General features: G+C 36.0%; 1 protein-coding gene across 1 annotated transcript; it reads left to right on the top strand.

The window, feature by feature from the left end:
- Positions 1-252: 252 nt before the first annotated feature.
- On the top strand, positions 253-18,978 carry LOC135696220 (WD repeat-containing protein 1-A). The gene is made up of 16 exons (XM_065215530.2): positions 253-411; positions 3,012-3,133; positions 4,241-4,331; positions 4,775-4,922; positions 5,654-5,834; positions 6,274-6,351; positions 7,524-7,610; positions 8,221-8,312; positions 8,554-8,695; positions 9,478-9,559; positions 10,995-11,148; positions 13,239-13,323; positions 14,282-14,392; positions 15,006-15,182; positions 16,255-16,399; positions 17,962-18,978. The coding sequence occupies exons 1-16, from the start codon at positions 390-392 to the stop codon at positions 18,072-18,074; spliced, it is 1,830 nt and encodes a 609-aa protein (XP_065071602.2). The 5' UTR covers positions 253-389; the 3' UTR covers positions 18,075-18,978.
- The last annotated feature ends 544 nt before the right edge of the window (positions 18,979-19,522 follow it).

The following is a 19,522-nucleotide window of genomic DNA, read 5'->3' as shown; positions in this document are numbered from 1 at the left end:
TAGTACCTTGTGTTATTTTTAACCCCAAATGAATAGAATTGGCTTGCTAATTCTTGATTTTTTGCAATGATGAAAACATTCAAAAAGGAAAAGTTCTTTAGGGGTTTTGACTTGAATTCTAATGGCTCTTTATTTTTCATGCCTTCTTCATGTAGGTTTTTTATGATAAAAGCGTTTATTTTCGCATTTACTTCATGATCAAACGAAACTAAACTTTCTTCCATATAAGGCCATTCATGTGAGGCGTCTCCTTCCTTGTATCGAACGGGGGCCTGGATACTACCAACTTTCTTATTTAGGCCCTGCAGTGGGAAGTTCCAGGAAAGTACTGAAGGCTGCTCTCTTTGCATTGGAATACAGAACATATTAACAATACTCACACCAAAAAGATGTCTGAGGGCTTCAAATTAAGTAAGTAGGCGATATGCAATCATATCTTTGGCAAATTTTCGGAGTTTGTCGGGGCTTTCCCTACCAGATTTTGCAAGGATCAGTTCTCTTCTCCTGATCAGCTTACGATAGGTTCTTTTCAGATGTTTTTATGCTTAACAACCGTCCTTCGAGAGATATTTGGTATGTTTTTAATGCTTTGAGATAGCTGTACAACATGATTTGTTAAGTATGATATCCTCATTTCACTCTGAAAATCTTATTTATTGTTATAAGAAGTTTGTTTTTAGGCCATCCATAGCGAAGCCTTGCTCCGGTTTTATTGTCTTATCCCTTGATCATAAATCATTTCAGCTCTTTGTTTGGAATAATGTGCAAACATCAAGCAACGTTTTCCTTCCTGCTTTATAGTTACACTGTAAACACATCACCTAGATATTAACCGCACTACACAAACTCTTAAATCGCTGTATATGTCAGGCATTCATTGGTACCAATTTTGCGAAAGGAACAGCCAGCTTATAAACTTGATCTTTATGATCCATTTTTGTCAAAAATTGTGAAGATTTCAACTGTTATCAAGGAAAAGCCTGAAAAATTTAGAGGTTCCACCATTTTAAGAGTTTCATTTCATTTTTTATCACAACAATTTTCTGAAGAGGTAAAAGTAGACCACGCCCATTTTCCGTATTTAATTTTTACTTCAAATATTGATCAGTTACTAGTATACCATTTCTCATGTTAAATATTATACTTGCCAATTATTAGATAAAATCATAATGTTAAACAAATAAAATTTGTTAAATGGAGTTGGTATATTACACCTATATTTTTGAAATACAAGCTGCTTCCTGACTATCTCATTAGGTAATTCTGCTACTTTGGCTGAGAACACCTTCACCCTGCCCTCCAATGTGCCAGTTTGCAGAGTATGGCTGATTTAAAAACATATCTAGTTTTTAGGTTTCACATCAGAACTACCATGTTTGCTTAATGTGTGCGCCATTGCCATGCTCTGCACATTGACCAATGTGTCTCACAAGGGCTGCTGAGCTCAAACAAGAAACATTAGGACTGTGGTCTCACCCTGGATGGTCGACAATAGGTTTAATTCTGTCACCTCAATATGTTAGGAATGTGGTGGACAAAACAAACAAAATAGATCTAGGCCACTTCCACAAAATAGAACATAACAAGTAAAGCTAACAACAACAACATTAAGCTTCTACGCCTCAATCAAACAATCTGAAAGGATTACCGTAAATTCTAAAATAACCCCCCCCCCCCCTGCTCAAGCAAACCCCCCCCTAAAATAAGCTGTGGGTGGGTGGGGCTTATTCCAGGGCAGCATAATTGCAGAAGAATATCTTATTTCAAGAAAGCCCCTACAGGACAATAGCTATACAGTATTACTTTCTTTGACTGGAGACCAAAAATGCAAAAAAACGACTTTGTGATAATAGAAGAATTATAATATTTGTTAGATCTCCACACAGCACTTTGTAGCTCTTTCAATGATATCAGAAATCATTGTTGACTGTTAATCTTCCTATGCAAAAAAGCCTTTTTGTAATTTCTCAATTTATTTCATTGAGAAAATTGTGTCGCTTTTATCTCGAACTTTAAGGAAAATACTAAAATTTTAAAAAAGCCCCCCCTCGAATTAGCCCCCCCTTGAATGAGCCCCCACCCAAAAATTCATTTTTGCAAATAAGCCCCCGGGCTTATTCAAATATTTCTGGTACGTTAGCTACTATGCAGCGTAAATTACTAAGCAGTGATCATCTTAAATAATTTGTAAACATTAATAATAATTTGTTAACACAATAAAGGTCAGGAATGCTGATAAATTTCCTAACTTACCTGGAATAGCCCCCCACCCAAAAATATAATTCGGGCTAATTCGAGGAGTAAAGGTATTTATTAGCATGCAGAGAATCAACTGACATCTTTGCAATAAGATTACCAACATATATGCTGTCTTTTTTCTTTCATACCATTTGTAAACATATAAAAGAACAAAAGCTCTTGCTCTTTTCATAAAGCATTACAAAAAAGGATTATTCAGAGTTTTTGAAGTTTTGGAAAGTTGTAAAGGAATTTGGTAGAACCTGGAGGGAGGAAAAGATCAATAGAAAATCTAATGTTCTGGGTAATGACCTCCCTTGGTAACATGCTGCTTGTTTCAGGGACATTTCTCTTCCATAGTAAAGCAAAACAAAGCTATATCTAGGACTTTTTAAAGAATTAATGAACTCTTGACTATTTGAGTTAAAACCTCAAATTATGTGTACTTAAAAAAGTAAAAAATAAATAAATATGATTTAGTGATACTATACATATAATTGTGCTTCTATGGGTCTTGGAAAAATTTGTGTCACTGCAGACTGGTTAGACAAGATGTAGAGAAATGGCCTCTCCTTTTGACATATTTCTAAGCCAGCAGAGGATATTATGTTAAATTGAAATCTTGATTACATCTGTTTTCAACATGTGAGAGAAGATGGGAATGTGCCCCAATACTTTTATGTTTCTTACAGGGTCTTCCTTTTTTACTTATGATGTCCTACTTGATATCTATTTTTCTGCCATTTGTTATTAATTGTTGGTCTTTTTTGCAGAGGCAATATTTGCGAGTGCTCCAAAAACAACAAGAGGGAAGCCTGTTGTCATCAAAGCTGATGCCAAGGGCAAGAGGTTGCTCTATACCAATGGAACAACAGTTTTCATCAGAAATCTAGATGTATGTACTTTTCTCTTTTTGATTGTAAAAATTCCTTATCAGGGGTTTCCACTTCAGTGATACTTGTCATGCCACTGCTGAATGGGGTATATGCAACTTGATGCAGATTCCCCTGGCAATGGCAATTATGCAATTAGTGTTATGGAAGTTGATTCGATTTTAACCCTTTTTTGCCACCAGGTTTTGTCATCAAATTTCCAGGTACCAATAAAATGTTTTGTTTATAAGCTTATTGCTGTTAAAAACTCTACTTCCATTTTTGGTGGAAACCCATGTACAGCCCTTTATAAGGAACACTCTATTATTTCATGATTGTGCAAGGATGGCTCAGTGATTAGTTGCAAACTAAAGATCCAAAAGTCTCTGGTTCAATTCCTCACCATGACTAAACTTTCACTTGGAGTCAGACGAGGCACCAGCGATGTGTAATTCCAGGGTAAGGAATCACAAGGTGTGGTCACATCAAGAAGATGGACCAGGACACTACTCGATAACAGAGCTTCTCAGTGTCCTTAAACTACTTTAGATGCTAGGTAGAAACAAAAAAAATGCAAGTACAAACAGAGGCAACCTAAAGTAAGATCTGCTCAAATCTACTGGGGCCAAGTCAGCTATCATTGGTCAGAAAAATTTCCCTTGAAAACGATTTTCTCCTTCCTCAATCATCTGCTTAGAATTTCCATCTCTTTATTCTACTAGCCTAAGTGCCTTTCTTTATCTTAAAAGACTGTCCTAAGAAACAGGGAATGATAAATTTTCTTTTATTTGCCTTGTGCCCTAATTATAGGTCAGGTTACTATTTGACAAACTCTCAAAAGTGGAAATCAATCTTATGGCTGTAATGTAGCAATCAGGTTTTTCACCTAGATTTGTAAAGTGGAAACATAGCTTTACAGCAAATAACTATTACAGAAAATAACTATATATATATTATAAACAGAAAATGACTTCGGAGGCATGTTGCAAAGTTCAGAAAACATACCACAGCAGCCCCTGCTCGTTTGCCATGCATAGTCAATTACAGTCAATTACTCTTATGAATGAAGACGTAAATGAAGACGTAAACCTTAAATTTTATTCATATATTTATTTATTGAACTTTTTTAGAACCCATCTGAATGTGACACCTATGCAGAACACTCTAAAGAGGCATCTGTGGCAGCCTATGCACCAACTGGAAATTATATTGCTTCTGGAGGTAATGACATTTTTTTTTTGGCCAGTCGCTTTTCATTTTGAGGGCCTCTCTAGTTAGTCTGTCAAAAGAGACAAAGTGGATAATTTTTCATATTATAAAACACATTAACCCCAGACTAGCGTATGACTGAGTTTCTTCATCCTGCATGAAAATGTCAAACTTTGTTCAAAATGATGTCCGACAATTCTTTTAATATTTGTTTGGGTGCTGTGGCAAAGATGGGCTCTAGGAAAGTTGTCCCACTTTGTCCCTCAGCTCTGTAAGTATGATGTACTTCATCCTTCTTCATTTTTTCCTATTCAGCTTGATTTTTTGTTTACATCATTTACAAACTTCCAGCGACATCATTCCCAAAATGGTACATACTTTTAAGAATGATAAAAAAGTAGATCATAAGAAAGAAAAATAGAGCAAGTGAAACTATTTGCGATTTACTTTATCAGATTTTGGTGGAAAGATTAGAATTTGGGATGCTCTTGGCTCGGAGCATATCTTGAAGTATGAATACACCGTTCTTGGAGGAGCAATCAGAGATATTGCTTGGACTGAAGACAGTAAAAGAATAGTCGTTGGTGGCGAGGGAAGAGAAAAGTATGTCTATTCTTGGAAGCTCAGTATCTGCTTCCGTGTGTCTTTTTTATTATCATGTTCTTTTTCAATGTGAGTACACAAATAGTTTTCACAAGCCGAATTTGTTGGCCCCATTATCGCTACACCAACAAGCTGATTTTGGTGACCCTACCATTGCTGCACAAGTCTCCGTTGAATCTCAAAAAATAGAGCTTTCTTTGCAATAATATTTTTTATTATAGAAGGGAAAAGTTAGAAATAGTGTCAGGGATAACTTTTTAAGAATTTGAGGAACATTATTCACCGAAACACAAGTTTTGAAAAAAATTGGTGACGCTCTTAGATCAATCGTCAAAGTATCTTTCCAGCAATATGGAATTATGGAGCCATTTTTGTAATAATGTGAAATTATTTGCCTAGCATTTTGTTGAAAATTGCATGTCGTTGTTCATGTCATCTCTTGGTAGTTATTTTCTGCTTTTTCGCTTTAGCATCCGAACCATATGTTAAATATCTCTAATCTTGTAATCAATCAAAGAGGTTTCTTTAACGGTTTCTTTATCACCATGTCTTTATGTGACTTGCCAATAACTATCTGGTTTTGGAATATCAGAAACCTAGACCCTTTTAGAATTCGTGCGATCCATACGCATTATTGATATATATATACCAACTCATCTGTTTGGATAGGATATGTTGAATCTTTAGTGAATAAGAGATATGTTCTATGTTTTTCTATTTGGTCATCCTAGATTTGCACATGCCTTTATGTGGGACACCGGTACATCAGTAGGAACCTTAACAGGAATGTCAAAATCTGTCAACAATATTGATGTAAAGCAAACTAGGCCATATCGTTGCGTAACAGCAAGTGAAGACTATTCTGTCTGCTACTTTGAAGGGCCACCATTCAAGTACAAGGATTCCAAAAAGGTAACCATTTTTGTGATTTTGATGCAGCAGTTCTTCTTGTGTCTTTAAACAAAGTTAATTATCGAATAAAGAATCATTTTGTACGTTGTTCGCTACGATTAAAACCAGGAAGCATGTACTGTGATATTGCTTGCAATTTATTACCACTTAGAATCGCCTATTCAGAGTAATTGGAAGTGTTTCAAAGTCGGAGGGTCACAGGTTGGACGGGGCACCATGTCGCAGAAAAGGGGCACATTTTCATAGAGGTTTCTTCCTAGAATATGGCCTTTTTCAGATGTTAGTTGACACGTGTCCCTGGTCAATCTCCGTTTCCTACGTACCTCTGCCCATTCCAACTAAATATTTTTTACAAATGTCGCTATTGTAAAATAATATGTACGATTCTTTGCCGATGCTACCACTTTCCACTAAAGAGTTATTGCTCGTTATTTTCTAGGAGCATTCCAATTTTGTCAACTGTGTGCGCTATGCACCCGATGGCTCTGTTTTTGCTTCAGCTGGAGCAGATGGCAAAGTAGGTTCAATACAACTAAAATTTAGTCAACGTTGTAGCCCGGTCATGATGTATTTTCGAAACAGGCCTGTACGGTGCATAGTATCACAGCTGTGTGCGCTATGCACCGGATGGCTCTGTTTTTGCTTCAGCCGGAGTAGATGGCAAAGTGGTTCAATACAACTAACATTTAGTTAGCATCGTAGCCTGGTCATGATGTATTTTCGAAACCGGCCTGTACGGTGCATAGTATCACAGCTGTGTGCGCTATGCACCGGATTTCTCAATTTTTACTTCAGCCGGAACAGATGGCAAAGTAGGTTCAATACAACTAAAATTTAGTCAACATCGTAGCCCGGTCATGATGTATTTTCGAAACCGGCCTGTACGTTGCATAGTTTCAAAGCTATGCTTGAAGTGCCTGGAGGTTTTACATGTGGATTTATTCTAAAAAGATTCTAGAAGCAAAGACAATGGAACGTTATGTGCGAAATACGCTATAACGAGATTATAATATGTAGAACTTTGTTCATGTTAAAGAAAGACTTATCCAATTATATGTTTTGAAAAGCCTCTTAAGGTTCAAATGATTGTTCGAAATGTTATTACACGTAAAAAATCGCATTAGATTTTAAACTAGGGGTAGAAGGCTTAATAGATTGCACGAAGCGGTTGCTCCTTTCAAGAGTTGTTGCTTTGGATGGTGTATGATATTTAATATAACGTGGCTGGTTCCAAAGGGGCTGCAATCATATGGAATGGCAACAACGACAAGAAACTCTTTTGATATTGGATTGCTTCGAGATAACATTCATGCAAGGTCTCTAGGATCTTACAAAGGGCAGCATGCTTTATTGCTTTCATATCTGGTATTTCATAAAAAAACTAGCTCTGATAATTTGTTCTTTGGAGATAATTCTTGTTATTTTACAGCAGTTTAAAAATTTGCATTCCTAGTTGCGTGTGGGCTGTAGATTGGATATAGATAGATATTTGTTTGTTTCAAGTATGGCTCTAAATCAATATTAGGGGTGATTTTTTGCTTAATAAATACTGATGTTTGCAAAAAGAATAGTTTGAGGATTTCAACATGATAGACTGGTCGTTTTAACAGTGAGGGGGGAGCTGTTTTGTAAAGTGTTTCCCGCCAAGAGAGAAAAAAAACCTCATCAGCATTACCTTTTGTTCCTTAGTGCTTTGTGTATGACGGAAAGACGGGTCAATTCGTTGGGCAAATGAATGATTCAGAAGGAAGAGTCCATAAAGGTGGCGTTTATAGTGTAAGTGCATAATTTTCTGCTTACTGTCTTTAGAACTGAATCGACGAATTTCACATCAAAACCTGTTTTGCTCATGCAAAGACACTGGTTGAGATATTTCATTGCAGAATTTGGTATCAACAATGTATGTTTCTTTCGTAAATAAGTATTGTAAGTTGCAAGTGTGATACTTATATAGCTGCAGGTGCTTTAGCGCAAAATTGACGACAGTACAAAGCTTTTTATGTCCATGCATAGTCACTGGTTTAAATTCGATTGCAGTGTTTTGGTATTACCCGCTTATGTTTCTTTAGTTAGTAAATATTGCAAGTTGTAAATAAGATTCTTGTATAGGTACATGTCAAAATAAGCTGTAGATTAGATAGAGATCTATAGAAAAGGTGCATTAGTTGAAAAATGCAGGGCCCGGCTTTAAACAGTATTGCTTCACAAGGCCGATTGTCACACTTTAGTCTCTATGACACTTATCAGACAGACATTACTCGTCAGTTTATGAAGGTATAGCAAGATCTCTATGCTAAGGCATATTGTAAGTGAAACACGCTCATATGTCTCCCTTTCTGTTAAACCTTATTCTTACAATTTAAAAGTTTTGTTTCATTGTTTCTAGATGGCATTCAGCCCTGACAGCAAACAATTGCTTACAGTCTCTGCTGACAAAACTGCCAAAATCTGGAACGTTCAAAAGAGACTACTTGATGTGTAAGTATGTTTCGAAATTTTTGGATGTTCCATCTTATTCGCCCTCTCATTATTTTTTCTTGAGTCTTCTGCCATCTGCTTTGATAATCAAGGCTTAATCTTTTAAACAAGCAAAAATATTATGGCCCTAAATTTTAGGCCGAAATTCTCTCGTTAGTATAATGTTTATAGTTATGTAAAATCGCTATAAATTTCCAGAGATTACTTTCTTAGTTTTAAAAACAAATTTTATATTCAACAGGGAGTTCAATTTCCCAGACAAGTTAGATCATCAGCAACTTGGTTGCGTCTGGGCTGGTGACCATATAATAACTGTCTCACTGAATGGAAATATCAATTACTTGAACAAGGACAACCCATCAGCTCCATCCAAAGTCGTACAGGTATGTATTCGCTAGCTGCTCACTTTAGCCCCCTGTTTTAGATATTGGCAACCCACTGTTTTTTGCAACCCACCGCCTTTGGGGATCACAAGCAAAGCTACCAAACAGATGAATGTCCATCAATCACATGAGGCTGTGGGTGATCTGGGGTGGGGTGGGGTGGCTCGAGCCCCCCCCCAAAAAAAATGAAAAATCCTGTGTTTCCAATAATGTTTTGTTCCTATCGTTCTCTAGCAATGGTGCCCTTTATAATTCGATCCTTTCTACGACACTTGTTAAAATTCACAAGTATTACAAATAATGTAATTTTTAGCATTTAGGTTACTTTGCTTGGTGCATAAAATTAAGTTAAAGATAAAAAATGTTAATTTAAAACTCAGGTCACGATTTGAAAAAATATACATGATTTTGAAAATGTAGCCAGCTAGCTTATGACGTACAACGTCGCTGGTCGTGAGATCAATTCTTGTTCTTGTCTTGTCACTCGATCGTATCTTCATTAAAATGTTTCTAATGCTAAGGATGTTTTGCTACCTAAGTCCATGACATTTTTCTGTTTCAACTGTTTGATATTATGTTTTCTTTATATCTCATTAGATTATTTTTCATTTTATTTCTTTATATTTTATTATATATTTATTAGCAGTTTTACCATTCAAATCATTTATTTGAAGATGGATATAGGGCGGGATTCAATGCATAACTGTTATCATTGCAATATCTTGGCAGTTTTACCTATTATAACGTAATCGTGCTTATTTTCTGCTCATGTTACTCCGCAGGGGCACAACAAGGCTATCATGTCAATTGCAGTTTCAGAGGACGGTGAATCGATTTTCTCTGCAAGCTACGAGGGTTTCATATGTATCCTTTCATTAGATAATTTAATTAGAACTATACTCATAGTTCTCTGGGCTCTTTGGTACAAATACTAATGCACCTATATATTCTTACTAATAATTCATTTATGCAGCTACTGTTTAAGAAAGGCGACAACTCATCCACATGCCTCAACTCCATTAACTTCTTGTCGGATGAAACTTTTTTAGAATATACTTCAAGTAAATGCATAGCACTTTTACTAAAAATGATCAATGTAAGTAAATTGTACCAGGAAATTTTTTTTATATAAATAACGACGTGTCGAGCATAGCCCGTTATCAAGTAAAATTTAAAAGCGATGATAGAACTAAAAACGTTAAAGGAATATGGAATTCGAAAAATGGAATAAGAAGACGGATATAAGAGCATGGAAAATAAATATATAGAAAGAGCTAATAATAATATATATATAAATACATATACAAAAATACAGAATTTATGTATATGTATATATATGCACACTAATATGAAGAAAAGAAAAAACAAAGAAAAAGGAGGGGGGGGGGGGGTATTGAAGATACGTAAACTGTTTATTAAGTCCAGAAGGATATAAAGTTCCAAGTTTAAAAATGATTCGTTTTTCCAGTATAGTATAATATAGTATATTTATGGACACTTTCAGTAAGCCTATTCAGTTTTATATTTCGGTTATATTTTTATCTATGATTGAAAGCATGCAACTATAAAGCAATTTCTTTGTACTTCTTTGTTCAAATTTCATTATATTTGCGGCCAGGGGACCAAACTTTCTCGAGAATTAAGAGTGCGCCAAAACATGCAGTGACGTATGTTTCAAATTTATTGGCCGATCAAGGCTCTCGTTTCATTAGTCGCTTTGGCATCTGTCTACTATATTCTGCGACAATGAGGAGAATTGTCAAGTTTTGTTTTGGCAGAGCGTATTTGTGTTTTACTCGTCAGCCTTGTGATAGGTTAGTGGTCTCCGATTGATTAAAACACGAACTTATCAAACCATACTACTTTTTCTGAAGTCATTTTGGATTCCTATTTGGATATAAGTTTCTGCTTTTATTATTAACCGTTTTATACGAAGACGAGTGCCTGGCGGTAAAATTTCTTTCAGTATTGAGAAAAAGGCTGCCGCTTTTTCGTGGAATGTTGAAATTTCGAGGCATATTGTAGCAGCATTTATGCGCACTTCTGATAAGGGTGTTTGAGGTTTGTTTCAATTTTTGAATGTCTTGGATCTTGGTCTTATCAATAAATATCAATATAATCGACATTCATGTTGGAAATTACTTGCGTAAACTGGATATTTATGATTAACTGACACCTGGCAACTGCAAATCTCAGGAATTTTGATCAAATACGAACTCGAAAATATCCAGTAAAACGTTCTGTAAATATTGTCTGCGTTAATCCCGTCTTGCTTTATGATTACTTGACTGTCTGTAAGTTCACTGGGACGCGAGGACTGGGGCTGGCACAAAGATTAGCGGCAAACCACACACAAATCAAGTCAACTCAATGGGCATTAGTGGAAATTACCTGATATCCTGTGGAATGGACGACACTGTCAGATTTGTCAATGTTCCTGGCAAAGAATTTCTGTAAGTGCCACTTCTTAATCCTTTATTTTTGATCTCGTGGGTATTTGCATACTTCGGTGTTATCTGATTAAGAGAAAATTGAATAGGTTATCAGCGCTTTACTTCAGCTCAAGGGTATGTGGACTACCCATAAATGAAACCGGCTGGGTGGTTATGTTATCATATATTTGGAGATTTTTGCTACCAATTTATTATATACTTGTTGCACTATAATCATTTTCATGAAATTTTCTAAAACTATGTAGAAATCAAAGGAAGCTAATTTTATATGAATTTAAGTTGTGATCTAAAAAGTTATTGGCTTCTATTGAACTTGGTAAAGTTTTCTTGTGGACTGAAGAGTCGTAATGGGAGGACGAAAGTTGGAAAGAGGAAGAAAAATGAGCGGGAAGAAGGAAATTTGAGGTTAAGACAACAACAGTAATTGTTCGAAAAACGAAACCCTTTAGTCCTTTGTTTCGAAACAATACCGTCTTTAACCAATCAGTGTTGCAGGGTCATTGCACATGCGCATTAATAACGGTATTCACACAACGGTTCTGCCTGTGTCAACACAATTCTTGAACTTCCTTGCAGGGCTCAGGTGATATTGCGCATGTGCAATGACCCTGAAACGGGGGCTAGTGCATGTCTGGAAGACGGGCATGATTCATCTCCCGAACAAGTAAAGAGGTACAATACGCGAAAGAATTTGCTGTTCCCCCATGCTACAACCCTCTGCAAATGATGTCAAGTTTAAGCTCCCAATTCTTCGTGGTTAATGTCGACTTCTCTCCTTTAAAAACTTGCGTGTCCTTACTTGTGTTGGGGTTGGAGGGCGGCCATTGTCGTTATTAGCACGTTACCAGTCGTGTTTGGGTGTTCAGCTCAACAAGGAAACAGTGCTTCAGGAAAAACTTAATACCGCGTGTCTTAACGTTGCGAAAGAAAAGAAGTTTTGTAGTACACGTGTGAAAGAAATCTGTAAAAAATCCAGTTCCTTAGAATAACTCAGATTTCCGTAACAGAACAGCGATGGTTATTCGAGCAAGATTATTCACAAATAAAATGTCTCCAAGTGCATTTCCAAGGATTGGTAGCGAAGTGGTTCAGTCAACAGAGATCTTAACTTCATGAATGCTTCGCTTTATTTTAATGCATAGTAATAAAGTGTGGTTGATCGCTGGCGTCTAGCAGTATTTCCGATAGGACGTACTCACAGCCAAAGAGAATCCAGGAGTTAAATATAATTGTAACGGGTAGATAAACCTTAAACTCGAGATAAACCATGAAGTTATTGAGGTATCATATAGGAAATCTTGTTCAGTTAAACAATGAAATGTTTTTTTGGACGGGGGTACTTCAGTTTTAAAACACTTTTTATTAGGATCCCTCTTATGCGAGTAGCTAACAATGCCTTCAAACGTGAGTACGAGTTAAGTGTGTACAAGTCCCTTAAAGAAATGCTCATTGTCTTGCTCTGCTCACGCACGTGCCACTCGAACTATGTAATTTAAATAGCACGACTTTATGTTAATTGAAAATTGGATCGTTGTTGGTCCAGTGGCTTTCTGTAATTCCTTTACAAAAAAGGGAAGTAAAGCTTATTTTGAAACTATCAAATTTATTACCTGGGTAAATTGTTTCACGAATTTAGGTTGAAATAGGAAGGAATTCAAAAGCAGTTCGTGCTGCTAGAGTTTGTTGTTTATTTGTGATTTTGCTGTCTAATAAGAGACAGTAAAGTTTTAATGGTATGACCTATCTTCCATTTGTGACGTTGATAATTTTCTGGGAAATTTCAAGTTGCCGTGCAGCAAAACGATTAATGCTTTTGAGCGAAACCGAATAAAAGAGCCCAGTTATACTTTTGAGCCAGCTCTCGAATATTTGTTATCATTATGAGTTGGGACGTAATGGGTATCAAATCTAATGCATATTTTCCACCATATTCCAAGAATTTTCAAAAGCATACTTATAAACAAGAGGATCTCAGGGTCAATCAATACTTACTCAATGTAAGAAATTGAAGTGACTGCACCCTCTTTGAATGACATTAACGCATTCATGTCAACAAATTGCAATAGACTTACGATTTTTTCTCATTTAAGGGATGAATCCATCGGAATGGACTCACAGCCAAAGGCTTTATCTGTTGGAAAGGATGGATTAGTGGTTGTCGCTTGCATCAAGGAGGTACTTTGAACAAAATTGTTCGTTATCGTCTGTCTAAGAAACAAAACATTTTAATTTATAGTGCCCATGGTTGCTTGCAGGTTTGAAAGAAGGAAAGCGCCATGCTATTCGTTGATAGGCAGCATTTGGAATTGAAGGAAACTCAAAGAATTATTAATTCTAATTTTGCATCTATATATCAATGGTTTTTGTCATATTGCTCAGGAATTAAACGTCAATGAAAATCACAATCGGCAGTAAACAGACTTTTGATGGTACAAAAACTAAAAACTAAAGACCAAATTTTTTGAAACATGCTAAAGGTTTATCTAACTCTCCGCTGCAATTGTCCTTATGGGGGCTTGGAGTAGGATTACAGGGGATATATGTAGACTTTTACTAGAACTGTTGAGGCAGAAGCAGCCATCTCTCATAGCAACAATTGTATAAACATGGTCAGGATATCATTCACAGTTGGATCCTTGAAAAAACCTTTTTTGGTTTCACCAAAAATAATTTTACGGAATTCATGGCCAAAAAAGTCTGTATTTTCTCGGACACATTAGTATTTGCCTTTGCGAATTTAACTCTCATAGTTTCAAGTACATTTTTCGCGATAAGTTAACGACGAATTGGATGCTGTGAAATATTTCTTATGGCTCCATGCAGTTTTCCGCCTTGCGCACATGCTTGAGAAATTCTTTAGACAGGAATATACTGACTGTATAGCAAGAAAAAAGACTCGTATAATCACAATAAGTTTCGATTGTCACAATTTAACGTTACTTGATAATCTTTACTTATAGTATTTCAAACAAATCTACAACAAAGTACACACTCTTGAAATTAAACTATCTGGCTCTGTTGATATGAATATTTCCCTGAAAGAACTCCTCGTCTATCTGAGAACTACCAAGCAACATATCCAAGTTGTTACAGAAACATACAAACTCGTAAAGCCAGTTTTTTCTTTTTTCAGATTGTTATCATTCGCAACCACAGAATCGTGCATAAAGAATCGGTTGACTATGAGCCTAGTGCCATAGCGCTCTCCCCAAGCAATACAGTAGTTGCTGTTGGCTCTTCAGGAGTGAGTATTCGATTTACATATATATAAAATATAAAAATTTTTACTACTTTAGGAACACTTTTGAAATGTTATTTTGAGAAATCTTGTTTTTCATCGTTTCAATTTCACAGAAGCCTGCTATAGATTAATAAAATCAATTGAAAATCAATAGAAAGTTACAAGGTGTTGTAGAATTATATATTTGATGATTGCATTGAGCGTGAACACAAGTGTTGCAACTCAAGACCATTCCTACTCTACACACCAAACCGTATGCAGCTCTGCCTTTACCGCATCAAGCATTATATAACAGACTTGAAACATACCGGTAACAGACCGGACCGGAAATAGGACAGACCGGTAAACAGTATGGTGTGATATGTAGATCGCGAAAAGTAAATTGAATAGAGGATCATACAGAACAGAAGGCAGAATTTTAGACACCCAATTTCAGATAAGATTATTTCACAAGAAATAAGAAATGTCGCTAAGTCACTGGAATTTTAAGAAATGTTTGTAGGTTATTCTCTAGTTATTTGCAGCTTTTCCCATACTTTATTCACGAAGAAACAATTTTTGCCAATTCCTGATACATCTACCATTTTTGTCTCTCAATCTCTGTCTTTATTTATAGCCGAACCCGCTTATCTCTTACGATCTTGAACACGATGTATTGAAAAACAAAAAAGATAACGGTGGGAACGGGCAGATTACCAGTTTACGATTCTCGAAGGATGGTACCTATTTAGCTTCGACTGATGCTTTGAAAAGTGTACGGCTGTTCAAGCCTCATTCACAAGGTGGTTTTAGGGTAAGTGAAAATGCTCTTTCGGTCTTTGTACTTATGAACCTTCTTGAGCTTTTGCTAATAATAAACATGTTTTTGAAGTAGTAATAAAGAGGTTGCATAGATAAACAGTTTTTGATGTCTACTTTTATTGGTCTCTTTCGAATATACTGCATGTAGTTTTGGTTTTATATTTCTGACTACAAAGGCGAGTAGCGCCACTTGGTATCCCAAATAATTTATCCTTTTCTTTTTATATCATTGTTCAAAGTATTTTCCGAAACTTCTTCGGGGATCTCATCATAGCACAGTCCATTATGCGCTAATAAATTTCGAGCGTAAACTCCTAAACTTCTAAAAGGTGAAGGAGAATATTTGGTCAAAAAACAGCCAATCGGGTGTGCCTCTTTTCTTATTCACTCATTTCGGTCTTAACCTTGATTCGTCGCCAAATATAATATAAAAAAGTTTTTTGTTACAACAGACTTTGGACGTCGAGTTTCATCGCCTTGCTTACGTATTCTTAAAATTCTTTTCAGATATTCCATTTCTGTTGATCCTTAGTGATCTTTTTACGACCTCGCCTAATTTTCACAAATTTTTAAGCATCCCCATAGGAAACATTTGATATAAATCATGGCTAGATTTTACCACAAGTAACATCATAACCTAATACCTCGCAAAAATGCGTTGATAATCGCTGGAAACCGTTTAAATACATTTGATATGAAACAAAATTTTCTTTCATTTGTTAGAGAAAGAAAAATCGTTTTAAGGCATCTTCAAGACCTAAGAATTCTTTGAACTGATCGCAAAACCAATAGATAAACCAATCAGTTTTTCCGCGCGGTCGGTTGATTAATACACTAGCTGTGAAACAAAACGCTATCTGAGACACCAGAAGTGCCAATTCTATGAAGACTCAAGCAAAACGTAGACAAATGTTATACAAATCCTACGAAAAGCGAACATTCTTGCCTCCAACGTTTCACAAAAAGCCAACATATTTGCCAATGACGTTGGTGCTCGAACGTCAAGGATTGTGTATAAGGGTATATAGCATGGAGAATTTTCAACATATGTAATTTCTCCACAGGAAGTGAACTGCTGGGGTTACCATGCCGCTAGAGTGAACAATGCTGCATTCAGTCCCAATGGGCGCTTGCTAGCTACCTGCAGTGTTGATTCCTATGTCAACGTATGGGATATAGAGAAAGGATACATCATCCACAAAATGAAAGGTATTGCAATAATTTTTGTTTCTGAGGGTTTTTCTGCCTTAAGTACAGTAAAAACCTGCGTATAAGAACCTGGATTTTAAGAACCTGTTAGGGTGAAATTTCAAATTTAGGCCTCTTCCACTTAAGAGCCTTTTTAGACTAAAATATCAAGTTAGGTTCTTACCAGTGGTGCTGCTGTAAAGATTTTTTAGGTGGAAACTGTTGAATAAAGTACCATTATCTGCTCATGTCTAAAATTAACTTGGCAGATTAATTTTTCTTTGAAAGTGCAATACTGTGTCTATTGTTTTCATCATTCCTCTTGATATTCAGCATTTGCAAAGAACAAACTTTCAAATTTCATTTATTCCAAGTTTCATAAATCTAGACCTTTACTTTTAAATAACATTTAAGATATTTTGCTCTGAGTTTGTTTGAATTCATTTGAGTACCATTCATATAAGAACCTGTTTAGGCTAACTGAGAAAACCAGGTTCTTATACACGGGTTTTTACTATATATTCCTTACCTCAGGCATAAAGGTACATAGTTATCTTGTTTACAAACACTTCTCAGATTTGCAGATGCGAATGTGTTGTATGCCAACTATGACAGTTCACCTTCAAGACCATCCCAACTCTCCTTGGAAGGGCTGGTTGAAAAGAATTGGTTGAAAGTGAAAGAAACACAAAAATTCATAATGAAATTCTTATGTGTCATATCATTACCGTTTGAACGAAATCTAGCAATTTTTGCTTTGGATGTCACAGTTCATTAATTTAGCAGAGAAAAAAGCATCGTGAAATGTCAGCACAGTGATTAAATGCAAACTGCCAGGAAAGTAGATACAAAAATATCGTAGGCAAAGCAAATCCGAATCGGTAACGTGTTTTGCTAGATGTCATATTGGCAGTTGACCGTTCCCTGACTATAGGCGACCTGTGATAGGTTTATACATTGAAAAAACTCCTTGCCGTGTATGACATGAGATTGATTGGAATACCCTATAAGGATTCGTTAGTTCTACCAAAAGGTTTTGGTGTGAGCAATCGTCTGAGAAGACCTTTTAAGGCCAGCATCATAAGCAAACCACTGTGTGCAGATAAACTTTAAAACAGTTATAAAAATAGTTTGTGGAAGCCATAAATAATCAAATTTATTTTTAGCATTTATATTTATCCTTAGTAAGAATAATATTCATGCTGGTGCCCACTGTAGCTGTAAATTCTTTGCTCTTTCAATATAAACATCAACTACCATCAGGGTTTTTTAACTGTTTACTTTACAAAAAACAATAGGTCTGGCTGAGCCTTTGCAGCTCCAAGAGTGCACAAGATCTGTCTGTTCTTTTAAGCTAGGCAGTCCTTTTATGGTGAACTGTTCATGCAAGTGGAGTTGTTTTCATAGGGTTTCCTGTAGGCTTTTATATTTGAATGTAGATTCACGTTCCTTGCCTCGGGGATTTGTCAATGTAATATATAAGCCACCTTTAGGAATAGCGCAGACCCAGTTGCCGCCATTATGAATGGGCCTCCTATCTGGAGCTTTGCCTCGCTTTTCAAATGCTATTATTCTTGTTTCAGCTATTCATGGATTGGCTGTCAACATCACATGTGTAGGCTGGCTCAATAACAATACTCTGGTAACCGCTGGTCAACAGGATTGCTCTATCAAGCTCTGGGACATTCCAATGTAAATTGCTTCTCAAAATTCGGCAACATTTAATTGCCACTTTTTACCGTAAATAGTTTTTGTGTTAATGTGATAGTGTATTGTTTCAAACTGATTTTTGTACGTTTTGGCAAAACATTCCCAATTTTCTACTTGCAAAGTGTTCAATATACTGTATCATTTCAAATTCCGTTCCAGCAAATAAGATACAGACTAAAATTTCCTAGTTTCAATTCTGTCTGCAAAATAAACTATTAATCCTGTAAACAGACCTTTTAATCTAAAGAATGGTGAGATATAAGAAAGAAAGCAGTTATAATGGAAGTTTATCTACGTTTTTGCATAAATTCAACCATTTCCCTATAATCTTCCAACCACCGGTGTCCTATGTCACAGTTACTCCCGATACAAGGTTTTCCCTCATTGGGCTAGTTAGCTATTAGTTAAAAATGTAATTGAAATCCATTCTTAAAATTATTCATTTTTCCTCTACATCGAGAGATTGCTCTACGCATCTTTGTAGATTTATGTTGTCTCCCCCTTAGCAGCCCTAGCGATCAAGCAATGTCCATCCATCGAATACAAGTGCCAGTCTTTCCACGTGCAAATATTAACATGATCACTTTCAGTTACCCTTGTTCGTATATATGTGCAATGTTGAGAACGCCGTTATTTTAGACATGGTTAAGAGCTCTCGTTTTCAATAGCAAACTAGACCAGCACAATAGCTAGAGCACTGCTTTTATTAACATTCCTTTGATGGTTATAAAATATCGAGGACTGATTCACTTGAAATCTTCAAATTAATTATGCAGTTTTGAGATGAAGTTCCGAGCATTCCATTTATCTTGTCTTTCCGGTTTCTGGCCACGGGAATAGCTTCGTAAATGAATTTTTCGATTTGTATTTAATTGATACTCTAGCAGAGATTTTCCTTAATTTTTTTTGTTTCATTCTGTCCGGTCTTTTTCATTTCCGTATTTTTAACCTTCTTCAAAGATTATTGACAACAAATCAGAATTATTCAATAAAAGTGGACTCCAGGTTTAATTTTCCGGAATATACAAAAGTTTTTCTCGTCCAGTTTTGAACGTAGTACACCTAGTCGGATACTTCCTTACTTAGGGTCAATTAATGTTTCTGGTAAGATGCATTTCAGAAACTGCTTTGGATACGAATGAGTCACAATTTTCACAGAAGGCCTTCATACTTGACTATATTTTAAAACAGAGTGTTTACGATCCATTTGCAGAATCTAATATCCTGTTAAAAGGGTCGAGCCTTTTTTAAAGCTACTCTTATTCCTTGACGTAAGATGTTATTTTAGAAATCCTGTTTGGTGCATTTTATACGCCCAATAATCTCCTCGTAGCCGCTTGACGTCTTCTCTTCATCATGCTTGACGTTTTACAAAAAGGAGGGTTGTCAACCAAAAATAACGAGTCACTGTTTGGATTTGATTTACTATGATAT

Source organism: Rhopilema esculentum, chromosome 14 (assembly GCF_057945365.1).
Source record: "Rhopilema esculentum isolate cy_ngs chromosome 14, ASM5794536v1, whole genome shotgun sequence".
Lineage (NCBI taxonomy): Eukaryota > Metazoa > Cnidaria > Scyphozoa > Rhizostomeae > Rhizostomatidae > Rhopilema > Rhopilema esculentum.
Note: the sequence above shows the minus strand (reverse complement) of the source record. Positions and strands in the feature narration are given on the sequence as shown.